Source organism: Eretmochelys imbricata, chromosome 20 (genome assembly GCF_965152235.1).
Source record: "Eretmochelys imbricata isolate rEreImb1 chromosome 20, rEreImb1.hap1, whole genome shotgun sequence".
Taxonomy (NCBI): domain Eukaryota; kingdom Metazoa; phylum Chordata; order Testudines; family Cheloniidae; genus Eretmochelys; species Eretmochelys imbricata.
In genome coordinates this window covers 4,228,292-4,254,899 of record NC_135591.1, presented here as the reverse complement: position 1 = coordinate 4,254,899, position 26,608 = coordinate 4,228,292, and the positions used below count along the sequence as shown (strand labels likewise).

The 26,608-nt window shown below is 53.5% G+C and overlaps 1 protein-coding gene across 1 annotated transcript; it reads left to right on the top strand.

Moving 5' to 3' along the window:
- Window positions 1–959: 959 nt before the first annotated feature.
- CTDSP2 (CTD small phosphatase 2) lies at window positions 960–26,608 on the top strand. The gene is made up of 8 exons (XM_077838971.1): window positions 960–1,237; window positions 19,084–19,232; window positions 19,916–19,954; window positions 21,227–21,328; window positions 21,843–21,899; window positions 22,413–22,505; window positions 22,733–22,918; window positions 23,040–26,608. The coding sequence occupies exons 1-8, from the start codon at window positions 1,174–1,176 to the stop codon at window positions 23,163–23,165; spliced, it is 816 nt and encodes a 271-aa protein (XP_077695097.1). The 5' UTR covers window positions 960–1,173; the 3' UTR covers window positions 23,166–26,608.

Below are 26,608 nucleotides of genomic sequence, written 5' to 3'. Positions count from 1 at the left end.
GCATAAGTACAAGGGGGCCAAATTAAGGTTGCTTGGGCATGCATCCCTCATAGCGATTGTCCTCTTCTGGAGGTAAGGGGAGGAAGCCACTATCATGCTAGAAAGTGTTGCATAAAGCTTTTATCCTTTATGGTGGGCTACACCATCCTGCACCTTGACCTGACCTAACCTACCAGGTCTTTCTCTTGCACAATCAGGGGGGTGTATTTCCCCCACCCTGATCGGTGCAGGGCGAGCCTTGGCCTTGCACGGATCACTGGGGTAAATAACAGGTCTCAGAGTAGCAGCTGTGTTAGTCTGTATTCGCAAAAAGAAAAGGAGGCCTTGTGGCACCTTAGAGACGAACCAATTTATTTGAGCATCAGCTTTCGCGAGCTGCAGCTCACTTGATCGGATGTAGCTCACGAAAGCTGATGCTCAAATAAATTGGTTCGTCTCTAAGGTGCCCCACGTACTGCTTTTCTTTTTGGGGTAAATAGGGGGCACAGCCAGAGGCACCCTCTCGAGCGAGAGGCGTGGCCGCCCCTGCCCACTCCCTGGTCGGCTGGAATGTTTGTTAGGTAAACAGCCCATAGTAAGCGTTCTAGCGCCGCCCACTTCCCCGGCGGCCAATGAGAGCCCGGGAGCAGTTTCAAGGTTTCCCCTGCGCTGTGAGCGCCTCCGGACCGGTACAAAATAACAAAGCGTCGAACGTTGCAAGAAAGTAACGGGGGGCGAGTCCCCCCCCTCCTCGTGCGCCGCCTTGGGCTGGCGGGTCTCCCCCGCCCGTGTGATTTGCCCGGCGTTGGCGCTCCGCAGGTCGGGCTCAGCCTGCCTCGGGGGCCTGGGGAGCTGCTGCTGGTTGTTTATGGAAGAGCGAGGGGGAGCCTGGAAACTGCGCCTGTGTCCCATTTCCTTTGGTGTGTGTGTGTGTATGTGTGTGGGGGGTTGGTTTTTTTTTTTTTTTTTTTTTTTTGCGCTCCAGCCCCGGATTCTCCATGTTGGACCCGATCTGAGAAGCCCGGAGCAGCTGCTCGGCTTGCATGCATGCATGCAGCCTACTCCAGGGCATTTGCAACTGAGGACCACCCCACACCTCCTACACACAGCACCCCCGCCCCCACCTCCCTGGGCCTCTTCCCTCCCCCAACCCCCTCCCACCCAAAGGATCCCCTGGATCTGTGGGATTGTTAGATGGAAAGCGGTTCTATCATCACCCAAGTGCAGAGGGAAGAAGCCCTGGTGCTTGCAAAACAAGGTAAGGGAGAGAAAGTTAGAAACTTTGCAATAAGAAACAGGAGGCATCTCTCTCTCCCCACCCCCTACTTTCACCCCCACCTCCCCAATCTGTGCAATGGTGGGGAGTTAACTCCTGATCTAGGCAACGTGGGGGCGAACGGGCTGTTCCTGATCTGTGTAATTGGGGCGGGGGTGTCTCTTACACCCTTTCCCACTCGGGTTCGGTGCAATAGCGATGTTTAGCGACCTGTGTATGGGGCTTTGCTCTTCCATCTCTGCAGCTATGCGGGGCTCTTCGCCTGCCGTCACCCCTCCCCCCCTTTATTAATTTTTGCAGAAAGAGCCTTTGAAAGGGGGCGACTCAACCCAGATGCAAAATCCTCACTTGACCCTTAAATGTGGTTGCGATTTTCTGCCTTTCCCCCCTCGCCGGTGGGTTTGTTTTTGTCTGTGTAATCGGCTCCCTCCCCTCCTTCCTCTTCTGTCCTGGGCGGCTGGGATTTGGGGAATTTTCATAAACATCCTAGTTATGTGGAGAGGAAGGAATGCCAGGGGCTTCCATGCTTTCCCACTCCCACCCCCCTTTCTGCTGAGCCCGATGCGTTCCCACTCCCACCCCCCCTTTCCGCTGAGCCTAACGCCTGGATTTTTTTTGCATTTGAAACGATTTATTTTGTTTGCATCTGAGATCTTAAAACGTTAGGTTTGAGCTACATTGCTTCCTACTAGGTGCTGTTTGTTCTGCCCTGCACACAAGTAGGGTGACCAGACGTCTTGATATTAAGACCTTGCCTATATAAGACAAACTTTCTCTCTTCTCCTCTTTCCCCCCACCCCCAACAAAAAGTGTCCCAATTTTTTCACACTTGCTATCTGGTCACCCTGTCTACAAGTGGGCGCTCTCACGTTGGGCTACGGGACTGGATGTGGCTTTGCACTGACACCTCCAAGCTGCCTTTTCCCAAACCTGGCGTTTTCCTAGCTGGTATAGGAGATTGGAGTGAGGGCAGTTCAATCCCAATCTGTCTCCTGCTTTTGCCATGCCACAGGCTCCTAACTTTGCAGGCTCCCCAGTATAGAGTGCCATGGTTTCATCATGGAAAAAACAAGGCTGACCCAATGGGCTTTGCCAGTTGCAGGACACTACGATTTTAAAGATTGATCCCTCTTCGGCTTATGTATTGAAAACCTAGCTGGAAACACAAACCAGTTTAAATGTGCCCCTTATTGGTAGCTCTGTAGTCCAGTTCTACTTTGGTTTTTTACTAGCTACTAGTTTCATCTACCAGCAATAAAACCTGTAAGGTGGCTTTTTTTTTTGAGGGGGGAGGTGTTTGGAGGGATGAGATCTTGAAATCAGCTGTGCAAAACTGTACTTAGAGACAGTGAAGTGCTGTGACTGGAGGAGCAGGAATAATTAGTCCATTGTTTATTGGGTGTTTCTGATTGCCCTGGTGATGCGTTTGTTTGTGTGCAACAGAACATGGAATTGTCTCTCTTTTTTTTTTTTTTTTGAATGCTCTGGGATTGCATGCAGGTCAATTTGGGGCCTCAGTTTTTCTCCAGGTCCTTCTTCCCAGTTTCTCCATGTTCTTAAAGAGGCAGTGTTATTCCTTCTAGGGCCAGAACTCTGAAAAGGCTCAGGGGTTGATTTATCTCCCTCCAATCCTATCATCGCAAGTGCTCAGGATCCACAGTTGGGTGCACGTTTTCCAAAAGAGCTTTGCTCCAATTTTTAGGCAAATAAATAGGGGCCATTTTTTTTCAAAGCGCTAGCCACCTGGCAGCTCCTGTTCACTTTTTTCTTTTCAAAAGAGCCAATCAGTCCATGAGCCAGCCACTTCTTATGCTGCCTAAATGAGAGCTGCATGCATGTTGGGTGTGCCCAGTGTTTTGAAATTGGCAAACTGTGCAAAAGTCCGGTAGATTTTTCCCCACCATGAGTGAAGGGAGTTTGTTTACCACCGTTCCCTCGAGCTGATTGGGGCCTACCTACGGATTAGCTCTTGGCAGGAATGCCAGAGATCTTGGAGGTGGCATTGGCTTTGATCTTGCGTTTCTGTTCTCCCCCGGCACCCCTCCCCCTTCTTCTTGGTGCCCTGGCTGATACAGAAAGGTTTAATTGAGTGCCAGCATCTAGTAGTTGCTACTCTGGCTTGCCTTGTTTCAGGGAAATGGAGGCTCATGGCAGTCGCCCAGAGAAACACTAATTTGGGTGGAGAAATCCCTTGCAAACAAACAAGCTGGCTCTATTTGGAAGTTGGTCGTGCGGAGGCCTGTGTGTTCTTTTTCCTTTTGTCTCAGTGGGTGGCACAGTGAAGGAGAAGAATAATTCTTAAGTATTTTACTAGTAAAACTAAATCTTGATAAGGAAGTGGGAACAAGTGTGTTTTTTGGAGAGTGATTAACTGCAAGTCTGAGCGTGGGGTGCATGCGGCTTTGGATCCCCCCTTTTTGCAGTTTGCTGTTGGACCCTGGCACAATGGGGTACTGTTAGCAGTGCTGAGTTTGGGTTTAGTGCAGACAAAATGGGTCCTTCCCCATTGCTGAGCTCCTATGGGTTGTGTGTGCTGATCATTCTTGCGGACCCCAAATGACCACTTCAAAGAGAAATTTCCTTAGTGTCTGAATTCCCTATTATCTGCTTGATAGGAACAATACAAACAGTTTGTGTCATTGGCTTTTGGCAGTGTAAATTCCTCTTAAAGTGGAGGTTTCTCTGCTTCTGTGTGTGTGTGTTTTGTTTTTTCCTTTTGGAGTTTGCCCTCAGCAATTCATTAGCAAGGTTTCAAATAACTAGTTGTTGGACCTTCACAATTGCAGTTGTAGAGAGATCCCTCTTGATATTTGACCTGAGTTTTTTCCTCAAACCCCAGTCCTTCCCCCAGTGATCAGCACGGAAGATGGTTTGACAGTCCTCTGACTTTCTTACTGGAATTCGTTTAGAAGAACACCACTTAATAGAAAAAATGTCATTAAGTCCATAATTGTCTGATGAAATAAATGATCCTTAAATTTTAGAGGTTTGGAATCTCTGCAGAAGAGTTTTGGGGTCTTTTCTCAATTTTTTTAATCTTGAAAATACAGGCACAAATTTTAAAAAGGCATTCTCACTGGTTGTGGGTGAGATTTGTAGTTAAGGATAATTTATTGACTCAGTAGGAGCTGCTCCTGCTACCTTTGGGATGTTTACAGAACAGCAAAGTTTTAATGGGTTTTTCTCTTCTTAGAAACAGTGATTTATGTGTAAGTGAAATTCTCCTTTCTATAGGATCTCTCTCCACTCTGGCTCTAAATGTTCAGTAACTTCCCAGCCAGAAAACATATTTCCTCCTCTTCTATATGTTTCTTTGTGGTTTGAACACAATATTGCAACGTTTAACTCAGTGAGCAGTGCTGGGACTTCGTGTGTGTGTGTGCGTTTTCCCCTCATTTCTAGGAACTTCCCAAACAGATTTGCTTTAGGCAAAAAAAAAAAAAAAAAAATTGTGCTGAAATGTTCCCAGAGCAGATTCTCGGGGAGGAAAGTATGTGTTCCTTCCATATGTCTTTAGGGAGTACTTTTCTTCGGTACCATTGAGGTCAGTACCAGGTGTACACATGCCACCCCCTCCCCGGGGTGGTTGGTGTTCCTAAAGGCTGGGTGGGTTTGGGTGGGATTGCTTTTCCTGTTGAGTTATTCTCAGAGCTGGATTTTGATTGCTGCAAGGGATCAGGATTTCTGGTCGTGACAGCCATTTTTGGAGTCAGATCAAACAGCAAAGTGCTGTATCGACTCCTCTGTTTTGAAAAATGCACTGCAAATTGCAGTGTTCAGGGAGGTAACTGACTGGGGTGTGTGAGGCCATTTTAAGATGCATTTTAACCAGCCCTTTCAATCCATTTACAAAATAATGGATCGGGAGCAGCGTTGGTTGATCCCTCTTCCCCTAATCCCACAAAACAGCTTTTCTCTCTGATTTTATTTGTTGTAAGAGAGGCACCAAAACCTTGTTTATCGTGAATCTGATACTAAAATGTGCTCCTTGCTGATTTTTGCAGAAGATCTACAGTTTGGAAATGTTTCTTAATGCCATTATAATTTATAGCTGTATTTGCCTGGGAAGGACTAGGGGCGTAGAGAACACAATACCAAAATATCCATCAAGAAGAATTGTCTAGTGGTTAGAGCGGTAGCTGGGGACTTGGGAGACCCAGGTTCAATTCCCTGCTTTGCCATAGACTTGCTTTGTGACCCTGAAGTGGGACCCACAAAGGTACTTAGACATCTACACCCCAGATTTACATGCCTAAATCCCAGTTTTGCCTCCACTGCGATCCTCAAAACTCCTGCCGAGCCCTGTAGGTGCCTAAACTGGCTCAAGTGCCTAAGTTTTCAGGATAACAGTTCCCTCGAGGCCTATGTGATGCCTTTATGCAGGCACACCAGTGTCGTCTTCTAGGCTCCTGGACGCTTATGTCCTGGGATTTCCTACCTTTCCGGAGAGTGCTCTAACCACTGAGCTAGGGGGTATTCTGATGTGGAACTCCCTGCGGCCATGTCTACACTACAGAGGCACAACTGTGTCGCTCTAGTGCTGTAGTGTAGACGCTTCCTACATCAAAAGAAGGGGTTTTCCCATCAGTGTAGCGTATCCACCTCTCCAAGAGGTGGTAACTAGGTTGACGGAAGAATTCTTCCTTTGCCTGAGTTGCATCTACAGTGTGAGTTAGAATGCGACAGTTCGGTCAAAAGGCCTGAAATTTGTTCACAGCCCTGAACGACGTAACTAAGTCAATACAATGTTTAGGCATAGACCAGGATTTAGTCTCTCCTGTTAAAGCTGTTCCACTTTGGTTAGATACTTAAGTCATTGGGCCAGAGAGAGTGATATATAGTCCAGTGGTTAGGTGGGAGACCCTGGGAGGTGGGACACCTTGGGTCCAGTCCCCTTACTGCGAGCTGCCCTTCATTATTTACCCACAGTGGAACAGCTTCAGCAACAGAGATTGAGTCCTCCCCTCCAAATAGCCCATAGCTTAGTGGTTGGAGCACTCTCCTAAGAGAGAGGATTTGACCAGGTGTCTCCCTTCTCCCTCTCTGGCAGAGAGGGGGAATTGAACCTGGGTCTCCCACATCCCGGGTGAATGCGAGGCAGGCAAGAAACAGCTTCAGTGCCTAAGCTGCTGGACTCCAGGAGAGGGGTTCCCATTCATGGCTCGCTAACAGAGCTAGGTGCCTCCTTGCAGCCTGGATTTAGGTGCCTATCTCTACGAAAGGGGCAAAGGCTTAGCACTTCCCCCCCACCCCCCCGTCATCAATATCTCCCATTGGCTAGCTTAGGTGGCTCCCCACCTACCATGCTGGCTTTGCCCATCGTAAGGCACCCATCTCTCCCCATTCATTGTCTTTGGAGCCTGGTTTGGGCTTTGCGGATTGTGGGGGTTGTTCCTGTGAATTTCTAGGTGCCTAGAAATTAGGCGCCGGGAGGTTGAGTGTTGCAACACCTAATTCCCTTTGTGGATCCCACTCTTAGTTGCTTTGTCCTCAGTTCCTCTACTAGCACTGCTCTATCTCAGGAGTGGCGGTGAAGATAAGAGTGTGTGGTACTTGAATATCATGGTAAGGAGGGCCATATAAGTAGACAAGATAGATCTGGCCAAGGACTTGTGAATCCCCACACCCTTAGACCTTGTCTTACACCTTTAAACCTTGTTTTACAGATCATCACAATGGTTCCTTCTGGTATTATAATCTCTGAATCAACACTGGGATTTCCCCACAGATGTAGCCATGCCAATGTAAGCCCCCTAGTGTAGATGTGACGTGCGTCACTGCAGGGTGATGGGCATCAGGGTATATGGGGGTAGGGGGTTACACCAGGAGTTTGCATTGGTGCATCTATGTCAGTGGCAGAAATTCCAACATAGGCTATGTATTGTTGTTTGACATATATATTGCAGCTGCACTTAAAAAGTCACAACCAAGTTGGGGCCTGTTGTGCCGAGTGCTATACATGTGATAAGTGACCGCTCCTGCGCTAAAGAGTGTATAAACTAGACCATAGCATCAGCCTCACAGAATAACGTCCCTCTGGGCAGAGGCTTCTGGGTTATAATTGGATTTGCCTTTTACACCTTGTCATATGCTTGAAATAATTTGGGATTTTCCTTCTGCTTCGCCATAAATGGTGCTTCCCTTAGAGAAGCAAGACCCGCTGGGTATTGATTCAGTGATATAACGCAGTGAAAGGCCATTGTTGTTTTTTAATAGAGATGCCCATTAATTAGGCAGTGATTACTATGAGCTGATGGGGAATCTAGCATGGTGCTCCCCACCCCCGTAACCTCGATCTGCAAACCCAGCCCCAGCGGTTTAAGAGGGTCACACTTCACCGCTCTTAATTGGCCTCTTCTACACCTAACTCATAAACAAGGGCACTTTGCATAGGCAGTGAGAGGCTCAAGGACAGCATGGGCTCGGGTACCTTTGGGAGGATTGCAGAGGATGTGCGATAAGAGCTCTCTGGTTGTAGAACAGAGAGGCCTTTTCCTCTTAAATACAAGATTGACTCCCTCCCCCATTCACACCGTGACTCCTGGTTTCTTCCCTCAAGAACCTGGAGTGGCCTTGGGCTGTGTTCCCTTGAGCCTTCTCTAGGTGGTTATTTTGTGCTGTTGTGGCACAACTGATGGGAGCGCTAGTGTAGAGAAGGCTCCGGGTGACCATCAGCGTTTTTCATGCCCTAGGGGCGTGAAGTGACAGGCTTAGATGACCCAGTGTTTAAAACACAGACTGGCCCCTGATGCCTTGTCTACACTATTGCTTTTCCCTCCCCTTCCTTCCCCCCTTTGAAATTGCACTCGCATTAGCGACGGGAAATAATTCAGAAAGAAGATTAATGTAGGTACAGCCTCTGTGCTCTTGGGCTGAGGAGCAGTGTCTTTTGTTGGGAGAGACCCTGGTTTGCTCTGGAAGACTTAATAATCCTTAGCACTTACATCACGCTTTTCAATAGTGCAAATGCTCACTAGGTTAACGCTGACACTTCCCTTCCTCACGCGGCAGTTGCGATCGTCCCTGTTGAACAGAGAGGTGACTTGCCCAAGGCCATAGCGGGAGCTGGTGTGCTCTGGGATTATAACCCAGGAGTTCCTGGATCCCAGCCTCATGCTCAGTCCACTGGACCTTGTGTGTCAAGACTTAGACACAATAAATGGCAGCTGCACAGATGAGACCAAGGGCTGGGATTCTCCAAATGGGAGCTGGGTGCCCCAAATCCTGGCCAGGATGCTCAGCCAAAACTCAATTGTTCTCAGTCACAGACTAGTTAATTTGACTCGACTTCTCTCTCCTTAATGCAGCTGAGGAAGGGGAGATATACGACTTGGATTTTAAAGGCCCTGTATCCCAGTTTCAAATATCTGTCACAGTCATGGTGTCTCTTTACTCTGGCTAAGGGCTGGTCTGCACGGGAACTTAATAAGCATAGCTTCTTCACTGAGCGAGGCAGCTGTGCCAGCCTTTCCCCTGGCATAGACTGTGTGAGGTTGATGGAAGAATTCCTCCATCAGCCTAGCTGCTGCTGCTGCTTCTCGGGGCAGTGGATTACCCTACACCAATGGAAGAACCCTTCCCATCAAAATAGTTAGTGTCTACACTGGAGCTGGACTGCTGTAGCGTATCTCCAACCAGGCAGTTCGGCCTTACGACCGTTAGTGAAGCTATCCTTGTCCCTGCTCCTCTGGCTTTGGGCACCTCTGAGTTCCAAGGAAGACTTTGTGAACTAGTGGGCTGGGGTGAGACGGCATGTTGTCCTGAAAGACTAGCCCATCTCCCGGACTGTGGCTGACGTTCAGGAAAAGGGATAGGGAGGGGAAGAGCATATTCCTCACCCAGTTTCACACGCTGCTCCTAGAGGCCGTTGTGTAACCTTCCAGAGCTGGAAAAACCCTGGGTCATCAGTGTCTCCCCAAATAGCATTGAACCAGTTTTGTGATCTCCTCTTAAGGCGAGGCTGGACAGAAATTATATAGAGGAAGGGGACCCGTCCACTGTCTTGTGGAGGAGTGGGAGATCATATCTGATCCAGGGGACATGACTGAGGCCTGGAGCGTTGGCTGTGAGCATTAGCTCATCTGGGCGCCTAATGGAAGAAACTCACCCTGCCCAACCACCGACCTCCTCCTGTCAGTGTGTGTAAGAAGGAAGTCTTGTGAATCAGACTTTGAACAAGCTGGTGGGTGGGGGAGGGTTATGCTGCACGTCCCAGCCCAGGAGGAATTCCTGTCTTTCTGCTCTGTTAGCCTTTGCTAAACAGGTTTAAGCTGGGGGAGAGCCTGTGCTGCCTGGCTCATCCTCACCAGTTGCCTTGTGCTAGGTGGATGATTGAACTGGCAGCTGCTCAGCCCCAGTGACTGTAGCTGTGATTCATAGGGACCGGACCAGCTGTGTGCCAGGCAAAAGCCATGGCTTCTCCTGATTTAACTTCTCTCTAAATCTGGGTGGAGGCTGGCATGGAGGGTGGGAGGGGCTGGGACATCACTTGATGCTGGGTCACTCTCCATGTGAAAGTAGGTTTCATTTAACGCGGATGGCCTGTGACTGAAAGCTGTTTCCCCCGGCCCCACATCTCTGCTCCAGCCCTGCTCTTCGCTGTCCATCAAACCTTTCACCTGGGGTTCCAGGGGCTGAGCCCTGGGGTTCCTGTGTTTTGGGGGAGTGATGACACTGAAGTGAGATGTGAACTTTTGCAGTTTGAAGTGAATGTGTCGCTCCGGAGTCCACTGGTTCCTGAGATGATTTTTTTTTTTTTTTTTTGGCTAGGGCTAGAAGCAACGTATATTTTTTTTTTTTTTTTTTTTAATCTAACGATTTTGAGGAGATGATCCACTTGGACTTATTCTGGCCTTTTTTAAAAAGCAAAACCCAACAAGCATGTGCTGCTGTCTTCTGTAAGCGCAGTCACCTGCTTGGGGGTGGTTGAACTTCAGTGTTGATGGTTGCCAATCTGCAGTCTAGGTGATTGTGCCATGCATTGCCAGAGACGTGGGTGTTAAAAACGGCTGAGCCCATCTGAGGTTTGTCTGTCCCTCGGCATCCACTGGGGGTGGGAGTTACAGGGCTAAAATCCTTCGTTTCAGAGGCTGGGTTTAGGAAACCCCAAGCGTGTCCTGGGAGCATCTCCAGTAGTGTCAGAAAACATACAGAACTGCATGGAAGGGTTTGAATTATGTTTCAGGGCATAATCTCCTGCCCAGGGGATATGGACTTTGGCACACAGAACGCCAAAGTGCGTTTATTCCGTGACTTGAAATCAGTCAAGCTGTGTATTTATCTCCAGTTTCCAGCCTCCTTGTTCAGTGGGTGTTGCAGGGTTGTTGTGGGATGTTGAATATTTTACTCCTACACACAGCCAACATGCTGCTAAGATCTTACATCTCTCTTCTTCCTGTGCCCTTGGCCCCGCTTATGCCATGCAGGTGATTGAGACAAGTTGGAAGTTCTCCCTGAGGCAGGTGGGAGATGCTGTTGGGATGTTTAACAAATAAATGGTACTTTTTACATGTAATTTCTTCGCTTTGACACCTTAATGACAATTCCCTGGATAGGGAGTACACTGGGTTTATTGCAAAGCAACTCCCTTTGTACCACGCCCAGCACCATGCCTGTGCGGATGCCTCTAAGCACAGAAACCCGCCTCCCCCAGATAGCCCTAGCTCTCCCTCTCCACGATCCCCTCTGTGAGAGGAAGCTGTCAGCGGGAGGCAGCTGTGGGCTGCCAGGACTGAGTGACTGGTCTTTGTTCTGAAAAGTTGCATTGAAATAACGTTCAGGGTCTGGCTCACGCCAAGGGATCTGGAGTTGAGGAGCGGGGCTGGGTACTTGTCACAAGGGCTGGACTCAGGGTGAAAAGTATCAGAGGGATTGCAACCGATTGAAGCTCAGAAGCTGCACCGTCACTTGGCTAGGGTGGGCTTAGGGTCTGTTTAACCCCCCCTCCCTGGTGCAAAGGGAAGGTCCCTTGGTTGTGAGCTCTAAATCTCCCCCCTCTTGGGAGCTGCAAAATCTGTGCAAGGGGAAAGGTCTCCTGCCCCGTCCAGGGGGCTCTTAGTGCTTGTAGTGGCCAGCCCCTTGGAAGTGGTGACACGATATAATAGGGGCTCTGGCATGTGAATAATTCATATCCTGAAGCTCCCTGACTGCTCTGAAGGGCTCATCTGCTCTGGGACCTATCATAATTCCTTTCTGCTCTGGGGCCTCCTCCCTTACCGCTGTGGATTAACCCTCCCTTCCCTCTCTTCTGCTCTGCAGCACCCCAACACCCCCTGTCTGACCTGGGACCCCACTGCTTGTCTTGGGAGTGAAGTTGCAGAGAGAGGAAGTAAGGAAGCTAAGGAAGGATGCAGCGGCTCCTTTGGAGCACTGCAATCCCGCATGTTCTGGAGTAGGGGGTGTCGGCTTTCCCTTGGCACTGCTTATTCCTGGGCCAGTGTCCTCACCGTTCAGGCAAGCTGTCAGGAACCAGAGACCCTTCCTCCCGTCTGCGTCTCATCCCAGGCGATCCCTCTCTGCTGCCTTGCCCTGATCTTCTCACCCTGGGAACAGGCTCCAGACAGAGGGAGTTTCCACTTGGGATTCCTAGAAGGAGTAGCTAGTTCCCCCGACCCCACAAAGAGAGACGATCCCAATCCCTTCCTGACTCTGTAGGCTCGTCCCTCCCATCTAGCAACCCTGCTTTACGGGGCCCCGGGCCAGGTCACTGAGACGTGCTGAGGATGCGCTTGGTGTATTTTTGACACTGAGTAACTGCTCGTGCGTTGGCAGCAAATGGATTAAGTGTGGGCCTGGAGTGGGGTGGGGGGGGGGATGATATGTGGGGGAGTGACAGAACGGGGGGTTCCCTTGTGTGCCTCATAGGAAGTAAATCACTGTCCTGTTGCACCAAGAAATGGGCTCCCCAAGGGCTGAAGTAGGAGGGTGAGTCTGGTTATGTACAGGGACAATTGGGTGGGAGTGCTACACTAAAGCCCCCACCCCCAGGGTACGGAGTGGTGGCACTTTGGTTCCTGAGGTAAGTTCAGTCACCAGCAGGATGCGCCTCTCTGCTCTCTGTGCAATGGCTGGGCCTGGCCCTCCCCGCGGTCATGCCTTACCTTAGCCCAGGATTCTTGCCTCTCATTAACCTTCAGCACTTAGGCCCGGAAATCAAGGGAGCAGCTACCTTGAAGACCTACTCCCGCACCCCGCTCTGAATGATGGGTCCCCAAACAGCATGGCTCGGGAAGGGAAGTGGTGAGCACTCCACTGCTTTCAGCATCCGGCTGGAACTGCCACCATGGAGACGGAAGATCCGGAAAGTAACATTTGAGGTGGACAAATGAGATGAAGGCCGCAGTATGACAGCACCCTCTGTGCCAAGATACTATGGTGATGGGTGCTCTAGAGATACCAGATTGGCAGGGGCTGGTGTTCTCACTGTGGTGACTTGTCCAATTTCTTTTTCCATCTCCAAGTGCAAAATCTTTTTAATCTCTTCCCCCAAACCATTGTTGCTGCAATTTGCATCCAAAGCTCTCTGGACAGGAACCTCTGCTATGACCAGTTGCTGCTGCTGCTGCTCTGTCCTGCCCTCCAGCTCCCAAGTGTCCTGCCTGATGGGATTTCACGCTGGCAGACTGAAACATCACCTGCTCTGTTCCACGGGCTGCAGAGACCAGCCTCCCTGGCGCTGGGCTGCTGCTATTGCAGAGAGCTCCGGGACCTGCCCGGCAACGTCCACCTGGAAAACAATGAGGAGAACTTCAAGCCAGATCCGTTCTTGCCCTGTGCTGGGAGCCCATGAGGAGCTGGAGCTGTTTGGGGAAAGGTGTTTATTGGATCGTAGAAGAAATTGGAGTGATCCATGCTGTGGCCAAGGAAAAGGTCTCCATTGACTTTGGATTCTTCTCACGAATGGTACTTGGTATCCCTCAAACCTCTCCAGCTCACTCCCCCTCTCCCTGTCCCTGATCCTGGCTCCCTTGGCACAGATTTGCCACCCTTTATGAGACCAGGGGTCCGTCGCAGCCTGTCTTGGAGAGCAGCCATCCCAGCTCCCTGCTGGGTGTTGGACCTGTGACAGTGGTACCCAGGGTGCTAGCTCAGGAGAAGTTGTTGGATACCATATGTACCTTTGCCTCTGGCTCCTTGTCGCTTGTCTCTCCCTCTCAAGAGCTGCGTTGGAAACTGGGTTACTATACCTGACGTCAGTCTTGGCTATTTTGAGAGCTGCTGGCTCATCCATGCATTGACTTTCAGCACCATGTCCCCAAACGTTGGTGCGCCTTGGCATATACAGTAGGAAATACAGGATTTTCCACTTAGTGTGTTTTGGCCCTTAAAGGACCAAGTGATGCTGGAAATGCTCTGGAGTCTCTATTTGGGAGCCATATGGTAGCTATGTCCCTGACCCTGTTATGCCATGGGTTGGGAGCTGGCCCTACGGAACCCACTACCCATCTCTCTCCCCCTTTAAAACACATACATGTGTTCTCAAGCCACTGGTGACCCCCTAGACAAATTTGCATATGACAGAGGTGTTCGATTAGCAACAGTGAGGTCAGATCACAGACTAACACATAGTGGAAATTTGGTTTTAAAGTAATGCAACCCCCGCGCCTGACACACAGGGTCTGCATCACTCTCTCCTCTTCACAGCATCAGGCGCTCAATCTATTTATCTCAACAAAGAGAGGGTTAAGGGGTGGCTTGATCACAGTCCGTAAGTACCCACGGGGGGAATGAAAATTTGCTAACAGGCTCTTCAATCTGGCAGCCAAAAGTCTAACAGAATCCAATGGCTGGAAGTTAAAGCTCAGCAAATTGAGAGGGGAAACTAGACACTTGTTTAACAGTGAAGGGAATTAATCACTGGAACAATTTTACCAGGGTTTGTGGTGAATTCTCCATTACTGGTAAACGAGGGAATTCAGGGGCGTCCTATGGCCTGCGTTACACGAGAGGGCAGACTAGATGATCACAGTGGTCCCTTCTGGTTTAGGAACCTTCTAATGTGCTTTGGGATGGTTTGGAGCATTCTCAAGCTAGGGCTCCTTGCAAAAACGCTTCTCTTGGTACTGCCCCGGCAGCCCGACCCAGCACGGAAGCTGATCTCAACTTGCCTGCTGTTTCTGGAATGCACGTGTGAGCCACGTTGTGGGAGATGTATGTGTGGGGAGGAATCCCATGAGGCGGGTACTTGGGGCTCGCTCTCTCTCTCTGGGCTGGGCAGGAGAATCATTGAGAGTGAATCAAAACCTAACAAGTGCTTCCATCGTGGAGTCTTGCTGGTATCCAGGTGCCTCTACCACCTGCTTCTGTCTTCCTCGTGGACAGCAACTTGAATCCTTGCTCATACTGCCTTAGGCAATGCAGCTGGGTCATTGTCTGCCTCAGTAGCCCCAGCCTGTCCTCCTAGTCCTGCTGTGGCCAGCTTTTGCAGGAGGCAACTGTTGCAGTTGCTTCTCGGGCTCTGCGCTGTCACTTTGCTAATAGCACCGTTAAACATGGTGTGCAGCTCATGCCTCTTCCTCGGCTACCGACTCAGCGGCAAGGACCAGGCAAAGCTGTGGGAGAGGACAATAGCTGAGAGGGTTGGTTCTGCAGGCAGGTGCCATGATTTTGCTGCAGCTAGCTCCCAGCTTGGGATTCGCCATTTTCTCTGTCGCAAGGTTCTGCCACCACTGCAGATGGCTATGCTGGGACTGCTGCTCTTTAAGATATGGGCGCATGGGGTGAAACCTCCCAAAGTGGTTGGGCTGCTGGAGAGAACAGGCTGCTGTCCTGAGAGAACAGGGGTAATTTGGAAGGCCAATTGAGGTAATAAAGTTTAGGATCCCCTCCCTACTTTGCACATACTGTCTTTATCGTCAGCTAACAAAGCCCCCCTTGAGCCTCCTTGCCGACTCACTGTCTGCAATTGTCCTCCTTGCTTTCTGGTGCATCAGATGGAGATGCAAATTCAGAGAGGGAGCTGGGTGGGGTTATGTTAGGGTTCAAGATGAGCATAAAGCTTGGAGAGCGGAGAAGGCGTCTTGAACTGCTCATTGGCTAGTCAGTATCAGGAAAGTTGCCTCCTTCCCCCTGCCCAACGTGAAAATAGAAAACCACAACCTGGAAACATTCCCCCAAGGTGGGAGTGGATCTATGGGTCAGGCGCTAATTGCAGGAGAAGAGAAAGAACTGATTGGGTTCCAGGGTGGTCTGAAATGTCCCCAGGATTGAGAGAGTGAAGCCAACTGGACACAGGACACTGAAGTCCGTACTTTAAAGAGAGATTTTTTTAAGGCTTGTCTCCACGGGGAGTTACTCCAGAATAGCTATTCCTGATGTACTGCTTTATATTCACACCCTACCTTAGTCTGGATTAACTTTCATGTGTAGACATGCACTTGGACTTTGGGGTTCCCCTGCCATGCCTTCTCCTCCATTTTCATGGCTACTTTTTGTTTGCAATTGATTTGTTTTAGAGGTGATCAGATTTCCTTATTGAGGGGGCAATTTACCCTGCCCTGAATGTTCAGCATGGAGTAACTGGGCAGGAAATATTTAGTAGCAGCCACTACTGGAGCTGGGATACTGGACACATTGGGCCCACGGGCTCCTGTGATAGCAAATCCTCTGTTCCTATATCTTCTTCGGCAGGGCGTTCTCAATGTTCATTCCCCTAGGGACACGTTTCTGGCACGTTTGGGTTTGGAGAAACCCCAGAGAGCAGTTAATGCAGTGATGGGGCTGGGAGCATCTGATCTGGAGACCTGAGTTTGAATGTGACCTGGGGGTTCTTGGTTGCCGGTTGCTTTGGCCGTTGAGCTTCTGCAGCTGGTGGAGGAGTGAAAGGTGCTTCCTCCCTCCCAGTGCTTAGCTCAACATTGTGAAGGAGACGGGGAAAGAGTTTCAGCCCAAAATGGACGTTTTAAAAAGGAAATTTCAGATCCGCTTGTGAAGAGATTCTCTGACCAGGGAGGAACGAGGAAATGCAGCAGGCATTAGAAATTAATCTTAGCCCGGGAAAGGTGCTGGGTGGGTGGGTGTGTGTGTGTGTGGGTGTGTGTGGGCAGGGTGGTGGGGACTGTTTTGTTCCACCCTTGAAGGCTACTCCGTGAAGGGCAGAGCGCCTGTCAGTTTCCACCTCGTACCCTGTGTGCCTCCTGCTGCCTCCAGGAGCTCTGGTACCTCCCTCAGCGCTCTCCCAGCACCCCGCAGAGCCTGTCCCTTTGGATTGTCTGCAAAGCAAACAGCAGGTTTATCATTAACGGATCCAGCCCTGAGCGTGTTGGGCTCAGGCGGGGTGGCCAGAGGTTCCAGCCCTGCTTCTAGCTGGCACATCCATTGCAATGGTTCTTGTCACGATTGGGAGCGAACCACTGCATTTGTCTCTGTAAATGGGAGGTGGCTGGTGCGAGGAGACCATTGGCCCGTGATCCGTAAGACTAAAGTTTTACAGACTCTCTGGAGCCAGCCAGTTGTCTGCCCAGTTGCCCCCTCTGTGCTGTCCTACAGCTTCTGCACCCTGACCCGGAGAACGGCTCCCTTGGTGTGAGGCCAGGGCTCTCGGGAGGGGAGCCATCGCCAAGTGCAGCTGGGGTGATTAACGCCATTTAACCTCGTCTGCCAGAGCACGGCGCCAGAGAAAGAGGAAATGCTGCTGCAGTTATCGTAGCGGGATAGGGACTCAGCCTGATCTTTCTCGCTGCCAGGAGCCGGCACAGGGAGCTCTAGACACAGATTATTGATTTGGTTGGGGTTGCTGCTGGCCCCAAGTTCCTCTCCCCAGTTACAGTCCTGGGGACACTCTGCTCAGATCTCTCCAGGATGGGACAGGGATGAAGCCTGCCAGGCGAGGCACCCCCGGCTGTGTGCTGTGAGCATGCAGATGCATGAGGCACTTTCAGCCCCCTGAAGAAGGTACTGGTTGCAGGACTGGTGACGGGACTTGCCCAAGGCTACACAATGAGTCGGTGGCGGAGTTCGTGGTGGGAGAATCTTTAGCCCTCAGCCCCCTGTGCCTTGCTGTGGCCGTGTTGCTTTCCCGTATGTATTGGGGCTTCAGGCAGGGTGGCTGCACAGCAGTGCTGATGTGAAGTCTCTTCACATGGGTTTCACTACAACTCGCCAGCCTCTCTGCCTGCTCCTCTGGCCCATGGGCTGTGTCTGCCTACACTGCACTGGGACAGGGAGATGCCAGGGCAGATGGGGCACAGATAAGGAAGGGGTGACTCTCCATTAAGACATTTACTCAAAGGGCTTCGTGTGCTCAGCGCCCTTGAAGGATTCCAGGCACTTCTGGAGCCCTGGGTGCAAATCCCGGCTTGGGTCCCAAGAGCAGATAAGCCCCACATCACCTCCGTGGTGCGTGGTACAACATTTGGCCTAGTGGGCAGCCTATGCTCAAGAGAGACCAGCAGTGGTGGTGGAGAGTTGGAAGAGTTGGCCTGTGCCTGGAGTTGGCCCCTCAGTCCTGTCATGCCCAGGTGGCCACTTGTGCTTGGATGCTGCTGGGCTTTAGAACCTGGTTGCTTGGAGGTGCCCATGCAGTGCTGGTGACTCAGGTGGCATGGAAGGTGATGGGAATTCTTCTCATCTGACTCTAAAGCCCAAGATGATATGGTGGGAGTGGAGGGGAGCAAAACCTGGGGTGCAAAATGACAGCGGAGGGAGTGGAGCCAGAGGTTGCAAGGGAGGGACCCTTTGGTGCCCCGGGGCAGTGGAGTTATGGCACCAGGATTATGGTGATGGAAGGATGCAGTTTCCAGAGCTAGGCTACGGAGCTGCTACGGAGCACGGCCTGCCAACTGCAGGCTACAGCCCTGCTTTGCCGCTCCTGCTGGTCTGATCGCACTGACTCCCGCCAAGTTACACCGCTTTACACCAGCGTTAGCGAGGAGATCAGGCCTTTCGTTTTTGGACTCTTTTTGGGAGGGAGGGATAGAGCGTCTCAATTGCACAATGGTCCCAGAGACGCTGCTGTTCCTCCCTAGCCCAGCGGCTCAGAGCCCAGGATGGCCTCTCCGCCCTGTGAACAGCTGCCTGGTTTTCTTGGGGGAAAAACCTTGCAGATTTTTTTTTTTACTGCCTGGTGCCCAAGAATGGCTGGATTTCCCCTCGGGGGCTACAGTATGTGTTGTTCCCAGCTCACCTTCCATCCAGGCTCAGTGACCGTCAGTCATTTGGCTAACGATCGCTCTAGGGGGCTGTGAAACATGCCCCCAGGCTGTTTTCCCCACCGTTGGCTCTGAGCCAGGGGCTATTTATCTCACCCCTTGCACCAGCCTGCCAGCTCCCCCTTCTCCTGGGGGCTTCCCCTTCCACTCCCCACCCTTGGCTGCAGCAGCTCCCGGACATGACTGTACTTCAAAGGTGCTGGGGACTTGTGGGTCTGCAGCGCCACCTTCTGGTTGCTGCTCAACATTGCAGACCTGGGTCCCTCCCAGTTTGGGGCTGGGAGAGTTGTAGCCTTCACGGCTTTGGCACAGGCTGGGGTAATGGGGAGGGATGCGTGGTGGTGGGTTAGCAGATGGATGAGTGAGGACTGTTGGGCTGAATCAACTCCTTCCTTCAAGGAATCTTGCCCACAGTCCTTTGCTTGGATTTCTGCTATGGTTCGTTTTTCAGGGGCTCACTTGTCCCCTCCTCCCAGTCTGGTCCTGCCCTTTGGGGCCCATATTCCTCCTTGATTGCAGCTCTTGTGTTGAGCTGGTCCCCAGGCACGTTGTGGTGGACTGGATCTCTCCCGCCAGACCCTGCAATACCGAGCGGTTGGTCTGTATCCTGCGTGGGGAGCTGGCTTTGTGCGGGTGTCCATCCTGCTTATGCTTGGCTGTGGTTCTCTCCCCTTGTTCCAGGCTTGGTGTCCAAGTCTTCTCCCAAGAAACCTCGTGGCCGGAACATATTCAAGGCCCTTTTCTGTTGCCTCCGCGCACAGAATGTTGGTCAGTCAGGCTGCGGTGGGGAGCATGCACTGCACAAGGAGGAACCCAGCACCATCGCTAAGGTAAGGGGGCTGCAGGGCGGGGGGACCTGGAGCTGGGCTACTGACCCTCAAGACCCCTACGTGGGGTCAGACACACCGGACATGCCTGTGTCTTAAGAACAAAGCTTGTTCGTCATTGATCATAGTAAACCAAAGGGTCAGGGAGTCTGGTGCTGTAGCCTTGCTGTAGACATGAATGGAAGGAACTCTGATCAAGCACAGCCCCCTAAAGTTGCGCCCATCTCCTCCAAAGGTCATAGAGCGGGTGTGTATGCGGGTACCCCCACTCGCTGTGATGGGGATGTTCCACCAGGTGGCAGCACTGGGACCCTTCTCCATAAACAAGTCACCCTATGCCACTGCATGAACGTGTGAGAGAGAGAGAGAAATACCTGCTGCAGTTTCTGTCTCTGAGTCCTTCCCTGCTTGATCTGTCTTAATTCTCATGTTCTCCAGTTGACCCAGTGCTTGTGCTGATATTCATTAGCCTTTGATTATTTCTTACCTGATTTCTCTCCCCTTCTCTCAGGTGAGAATTGCTGTAAGCACATGGCAGCAGATTGGAGGGGAGTTCTGTGCTGTCCCCGGATGGCGAGGGCTAAGGGGCGGGTTAGTCCCGCAGCTCAGTTGGGGCCACGCGGTCTCTCTTCTGCTGCCGGCTGTCACCCTAATAACTGTGTTTCTCCTCTTCTTTCCTGCTGTAGTCCGATCTGCTGCAGTGTCTTCAGTTCCAGTTCTACCAGGTAGGTGCTGAGCAGCCGCCGGGTATTTGTGTGGGTGGCTGAGATTTCCAGCTCCGATCTCCCCAGCATTTGCCCCTTCTTCTCCTGTGGAAACAGGCCCTGATCCAAACCCCACAGTATCAGTGGGAGTCCTGTAGATTTTGCTTGGGTGTTGGCTCCAGCCCAGAGTGAACTGCCTTCCCAGGGAAGGTGGAGAAGCTTAAGACTGTAACATTCCCTTACTCCCCCTTGCTTCAAAGGCCAGTTCCTCACTCGTCACTGAGCATTGTGGGATGGGGACGGCTCCTCCACTGGAGAAAAGGTATAAAGGTCACAATCTCTTAGCGCCACCATCTTGTTGCCGGAGGGTGTTGTGAAGGTCAGAAGCATAGTTCAAAAAAGAACGACATACGTTCATGGAGGATAGGTCCATTGATGGCTATTAGCCAAGATGGGCAGGGATGCAACCCCATGACTCTGACTGCCAGAACCTGGGACTGGACGACAGGGACTGGATCACTTGATAATTGCCCTGTTCTGTTCACTCCCCCGAAGCACCTGGCTCCGGCCACTGTCGGAAGACAGGATCCTGGGCTAGCTGGGCCATTGGTTGGACCCAGTCTGGCCATTCTTATGTGCCACAGTCCGTGCAGCTTTGGCATGAGGTCTCTCCCCAGTCCCTGGCTGCTCCCAGTGGGAATTCAGGATGGTCCAGATGAGGATCAAGGAGGACAGTAATTCTGTACAGGGCTCGGGGTCATGAGGCAGTATCACCGAGATATCTGGAAGGGATGTTTAGAGCAGTGGTTCTCAAACTTTTGTACTGGTGACCCCTTTCACGTAGAAAGTGTCTGAGTGCGACCCCCGTCCCCCCAATAAATTAAAACTTCTTTAACACCATTATAAATGCTGGAGGCAAAGCGGGGTTTGGGGTGGAGGCTGACAGCTCGTGACCCCCCCATGTAATAACCTCACAACCCCCTGAGGGGTCCTGACCCTCAGTTGAGAACCCCTGGTTTAGAGTCTCCCTGCTGGTCCCCAGAAGAATTCTCTCTAGCGTCAGGACATAGATGGACACCCCAACTCAGTGTGAGGTGGGGGAGCTGCTGGAGATAAGGAGCCTTCTCCAAGGTGTGTGTGGGGGAGGTGTCTGCTAGTTAGTTCCACTGGCCCTGATCTCCATGGAGAAGCCCCTCTTTGGGGAGGGGCAACTCAACGTGTGACCCTAATATGAGCCGGGGCCAAGGCTGCTCCACGAATCCCTCTGACAGCTGTGTGTGTATCTGCTTGCAGATTCCAGGGACGTGCCTGCTCCCCGAGGTGACTCAGCGGGACCAGGGCAGGATCTGCGTGGTGATCGACCTGGATGAGACGCTGGTGCACAGCTCCTTTAAGGTGACCCCACGTGCTTGCTCAGGGAGTAGGGTGGAGGGATGGCCCAGGGAGGCTGCTGGTGGGAAGAGACGGTGCTGCGGGCAGGAGCAGGTGGATCTGGCTCTCAGGAGCTGGGTTCTGAACCACTGCTAGCCATGGAGAATACTTAATCCCAGATCCAGTGAATGCCCAATGAACGGGTGACGCATCGTGGGTGCCGAGGGCTGGGAACGAGGCGTGAGATGTTCTTGGAGGGGCTGGGGCAGCAGCAGAGGTCGGGATCTGCTGCGCCCCGCTGGCAGGACAGCAGAGCACTTGGGGTTTGGAGCGGGTCCTAGAGGCTGTTCATGCAATGCTCCTCCCCCGCCAAAGCAAAATTCTCTGACACCATCTTCCCCCAGACAGAGCCAGATGCATGTGGAGACGCCATGGCATGCATGTTCTTGATCTGGTTTCCTGCTGCCCCTCTGGGGCGCTGGGGAACCCCCTCTGCTGCTCTCGTGCTAACAGACCCCTTGATTCCTTTCCCCTTCAGCCAATCAACAATGCTGACTTCATAGTGCCTGTGGAGATAGAGGGAACCTTGCACCAGGTAAGTGAGTCCCTCTGATGGGGGGGGTGGCGCTGTGATCAGGATCCGTTCCAGGAGCGGGGCCCGTCCCGTCCTGTGTGCGAGGAGGCCCCATTCCCCAGAGCCGTGAAGGATCTGCGGAGGCCGTAGCCCGGTTCAAGTAATCCAGGATAGGCTGTTACCAGGCAGCACGGCCTATTCTTGATTACTTGTTTCAGGAGGCGGCTGCTGGCACCGGAGGAAGATGGACTCGACGGGGCTGGGTTCGGTGACGGGTGTGGCTGGGGGAGGGGGCCCGGGCTGCAGCGATGAGCATGGGGCAGCCCCTCTGTGCTGCTGCCAGAGCCGCTCCAGCTGGTTCCCAAGGGGCAGCTTGGGCCGGCGGTGCTGGGCACCAGGCTCCATCAGCCTGAGAACAAGCCCCAGGCCAATGCTGGGGGCCCTCCCCCCGCACGCTTGCCAGCAGAAGCAGGGAGCCCGAGCATTGCCCCAGCGTCTCTCCTGCCCCCTGCTGATGGCCCCTCCCCTCCTTAGGTCTACGTGCTCAAAAGGCCCTTTGTGGACGAATTCCTGAGGCGAATGGGGGAGCTGTTTGAATGTGTCCTCTTCACTGCCAGCCTGGCCAAGGTAAGGGAAACCGGGGGTGGGGGGTGCTCCCCACGCTGCCAGGCAGAGGGGACGTGGTTGGGAGAGGTTCTCTGTGCTGCTGGCCTGGCCGTGGGGGGATCTTCTGAGCTCGCCAAGCCGCTCCCTGCTGGCGCTCGGCTGCGGGGAATGGCGGGGAACCGAGCCGCTTCCCCCACGTGCCGGCAGAGCCCACTCTCAACAACAGGGCGCTCTCTTGCTCTTGCCAGTACGCCGACCCGGTGACGGACCTTCTGGACAAGTGCGGGGTGTTCCGCGCGCGGCTCTTCCGGGAGTCCTGCGTCTTCCACCAGGGCTGCTACGTCAAGGACCTGAGCCGTCTGGGCCGGGACCTGCACAAGACGCTCATCCTGGACAACTCGCCGGCCTCCTACATCTTCCACCCGGAGAACGCGGTGAGCCCCCCGGGCCACGGCTGAGCATAGCAGAGACAAGCCGTACCCCTTTGAGGATCTGAGCCCAGCCTCTCTGTGGGGCTCCGGCTGACCCTCCCCTCCCCTCCTTGCCCCCCTGCAGGTGCCCGTCCAGTCCTGGTTTGATGACATGGCGGATACGGAGCTGCTCAACCTCATCCCCGTTTTCGAAGAGCTGAGCGAAGCTGAGGATGTTTATACCAGCCTCGGCCAGCTGCGGGCACCGTAGAGCCTCCAGTGCCCTGGCAGCCCATTTCTGCAGGGGACTTTCACTCAGTGCCTTCACTAGCAGCCGGGAGGAAGTGGTCGGGCAAGGAGTCAACTCCCGGGCCCCAGTGGGAGTGCCAGTCGCCCCTCGGACTGGGGCGCAGGGCGGGATGTTGGATTGCAGAGCGGGGAAATCTCTGTAGCCCCAGGCACAGGTCTGAGCCCATCCCCTGGTAGCCCTGGGGTCTCTGCACTGCGGGGTGCAGGGCTCCCCACGCTCCGACTCGCAAATGGGGCTCTGCTTCCTGCCCCGCTCGCCTCTCTGATGCACAGCACCTGTGGCCAGGCTGGGAGCGGATTCCACATGAGGGGTGGGCCTGGCTGGGCGACTCCTGCCATGGGGGGTGGGGAGGGTTGTACATCCCAACGCCTCCCCTCTCCCCCCACGTGCTGCTCTGAGAGCAACTGCCTGAGCAGCCGGCCAGCCTCCCAGGAGGACGGCGCTCTAGCTCTCCAAAGGGCAAATGCCAGCTGCCCCGGCCCCAGCGTCCCTGGCCCCTGGAGGCATTCCGCCCGGCGGGGTAGCTGCTGCGACACCTTTCCTGTGGCTTTCTCCTAATCTTAGTCCCTCCAGTGCGGAGCCTCCAGAGCCCTGCCTTTGCCATCCCCCCCTCCCAGTCTCATCTTCCCACTTGGAGCCACTGATCCCATTCCCTGTAATTCCCTCCCCCATGATGCATCTCCCGAGGCCGCTGGAGCTGGAGCCAGGCCTGTCTGGGGTCAGCATCCCACTCCTCAGTCCCCCCTGGTGAGGCCCAGGCCCAGGGGGACTTGTATCCTGAGGGAGCCTCTCCATCCTCCCTTGTCCCTTAGCCTGCTCCTTCCAGGAGCTGGATCTCCATCCCGACCTGATTCCTCCTCCCTGGCCTGGATCCCAGCCTCTTGCCAGTGTTGCTCTGAAGGATGTTCCTGGAGCAGCCCCGGCTAGGCCCCGTGACTCCCAACAGTTGCCGGTGCCCAGTGAAGCAGAGATCCTTGCCTCATACCAATTGCCACTCCACTCCAAAGGAGAGGGGAGATGTCGAGTTAACGGGTAACTTTAAACCAAAGCCACACTCCACCTCCCTAGCTGGTTTAGCCCAAAGTGGGGGCCGGGGGGCACGTTTGAGCTGCGGGGAGACGGTCACATTGGACTCATGCATCTACAGTACAAAGCAGCACCCTCCATCTAGGGGACCACGCCCACAGGCCTGCCTTAACCGCTGCCCTCCATCCGGGGAGTGGGGCCGACGGGAACGCGCTGCTTCCTCCACCAGCAGGCTGCCGGGGCGAAGACCGTAACATCCCCTCTGGAGCCACCTATTTAGTGCGACAAGCCCCCCACTGAAGTCCCAGTGTGGTGACATCTTCAGCTTCAATAGCTCCTGCGAGTGGCCTCAGGAAACGCCCATTGGAGCTGAGCCCCTTGGCGAAATGAGACTTTGGCACCAGCCCCCTCCCTCCCCCCCAAGGTCTGCATTGTGCTGACCCCACTGGCTGGCTCCCCATTTCTCTCGGCACAGCTTGACTTCCCACGAGCAGCCTGGCGAGACAGGGCCCTTTCTCTGATCTCCGGCTCGCTGAGCTCCCAGCATTCCTCGTCGGTTCCACAACACAACCCCGCAGGGCCCGGCAGAATGTGCCCTGATACAGTTTGTGGCCTGTCATTTCCGTGGCCGCCCCAACGAGCGGTGGCTGCTCCGGGCACTTCTGGCACTCCGGCATTGGCAGCCACCCCTTTCCATCTCGTTGCCTTCCCCCTCCTGCTGCACCTTCCACTTTGGCATTTCCAGAGAGAACCAGCTCTTCGTCCAAGCCAAATGTCGACTGGGTCACAGGCAGCATCACCTCTCCTGGGGGGTGACCACTGAGGGGGCTAATGGGAGGGCTGGGCCGTGGGTGTCGCTCTTCCCGCATGGCGTTGGGGCCCGGCGCTCAGTCCCTCCGGGCAGCAGGACTGACTCTGCGGGGCTGTTACACCATCAAGTGCCATTAGGATGTAGGCCAGTGACTGCTGTGCCAGGGGGCACCCCTGTCTGGGCCCAGCCCCCGGGTCTGACCTGCTTCACTTCCATGGGCAAGATCCAGAGGCAGCTGTGCCCACGGCACTTGGCTTTAACCTCCCCATCGCCTGCCCTGGTGGGCCCCCACTGTGAGCTTTGTGGGTCACAGGGGACCAAAGCTCTGGGCCCCGTGCCTGGCTGGGCCCTGGGGCAGGCCGACCCCTTTCTTGCCCTCGTGGGGGTGTTGTTCTCAGGCCCAGCTAGGAAGGGCTGGGACCTGTCAGAGTGACTAGAAGGAGCAGGGCAGACAGCTAGGCTTGGGGTCGGAGGAACCTGGTGCAGTGAGTGGGGCCAATGGAAACCCCCTCCCTGTGCAGGTCTCCCCTGCCCCTCGCTGTCTGAGTCCCCCTTATAGGGGAGATCTTAATAACAGGCCCGTGTGTGCCGGGCACGGGGACTCTAGCTCTGCACATTGTAGAGGGGAGAGCAGCCCGGAGCCCAGCAGCAAGCAGTGAAGCACTGGGACAGATGGGGTGGCTGGGGGACACCCCGACTTACAATAAAAACAGGTTTCCTCTGCCCCCTCGAATTCCCTCCCTCCTCGGAAATGCGACTCTTTAAATCGAGCTTCTCAGGACCCTTCCTCCCTGACCTCTGATGTGGCTTGAAATGCCCCTTCTAGGATGTGAAATTGGTCCCTTGTTTGCTTCCCGTCCCCCCAGGTGGGGGAACCACCACACTCCTGTATCGTAGAAATTTCCCAGCAGTGATTACGGCATCTGACCTGTTCTCCCTGCCTCTTCCCCCTACCCTACACACACACACCTGGGGGACCTCACCCAGCATCCGGTCCAGCCCCACTCTTCTGTTGACTCAACGGCCTCTGATGAGTTACCCCAAAATGCCCATTGCTGTGGGAAATCCCAACCCACCCCTTTGTGCCGCAGCCGGGAGCCCTGAGGATGGGGAGTTTAGCTGCAGATGCTTTGGCAAGGTCTCGTGCCTCTGACGCTCCAACTGGCAGCAGGTGAGCCCCAAAATGCAGCCCGGCCAAGGCCTCGGAGCTGGGCTTCCCCAGGCCTCCTTCAGCATGTACATGGTCACCTGCTCTCACTGATTTGCCTTTCATATGGGGTCGTGTTCCCCTAAACCCCAAGGCTCTGCTCAGGTCCCCCCTCATTGTAATGCGGGGGTGCCCCCATCTCCCATGGCAGGGGTCTGTGCACTGAGCACAAGGCCCTGGGGTTCCCTCCCCCCCGCCAGGGGTGTAAAGACTTCGGTTGCTTTGGGTCACTTCCTTTTGTTTGTTACATTTTTGTCTTATTCAAATGAAAAAACTTGAAGCCGGCGCCACTGTCTCGGTCTCTTTCTATTTTTGGAATCTTTGTATTAACTGCGATTAAAGCCAGGAAAGGAAAGTGAA

What these genes read in the sequence shown, in the direction of transcription:
- CTDSP2 (XM_077838971.1), top strand. Translation starts at nt 1,174, where the DNA reads ATGGAAAGCGGTTCTATCATCACCCAAGTGCAGAGGGAAGAAGCCCTG. An exon ending in CCTGGTGCTTGCAAAACAAG is followed by an intron (nt 1,238 to 19,083) that starts GTAAGGGAGAGA and finishes CCCTTGTTCCAG; the next exon opens with GCTTGGTGTCCAAGTCTTCT. An exon ending in TGGTGCACAGCTCCTTTAAG is followed by an intron (nt 21,329 to 21,842) that starts GTGACCCCACGT and finishes TTTCCCCTTCAG; the next exon opens with CCAATCAACAATGCTGACTT.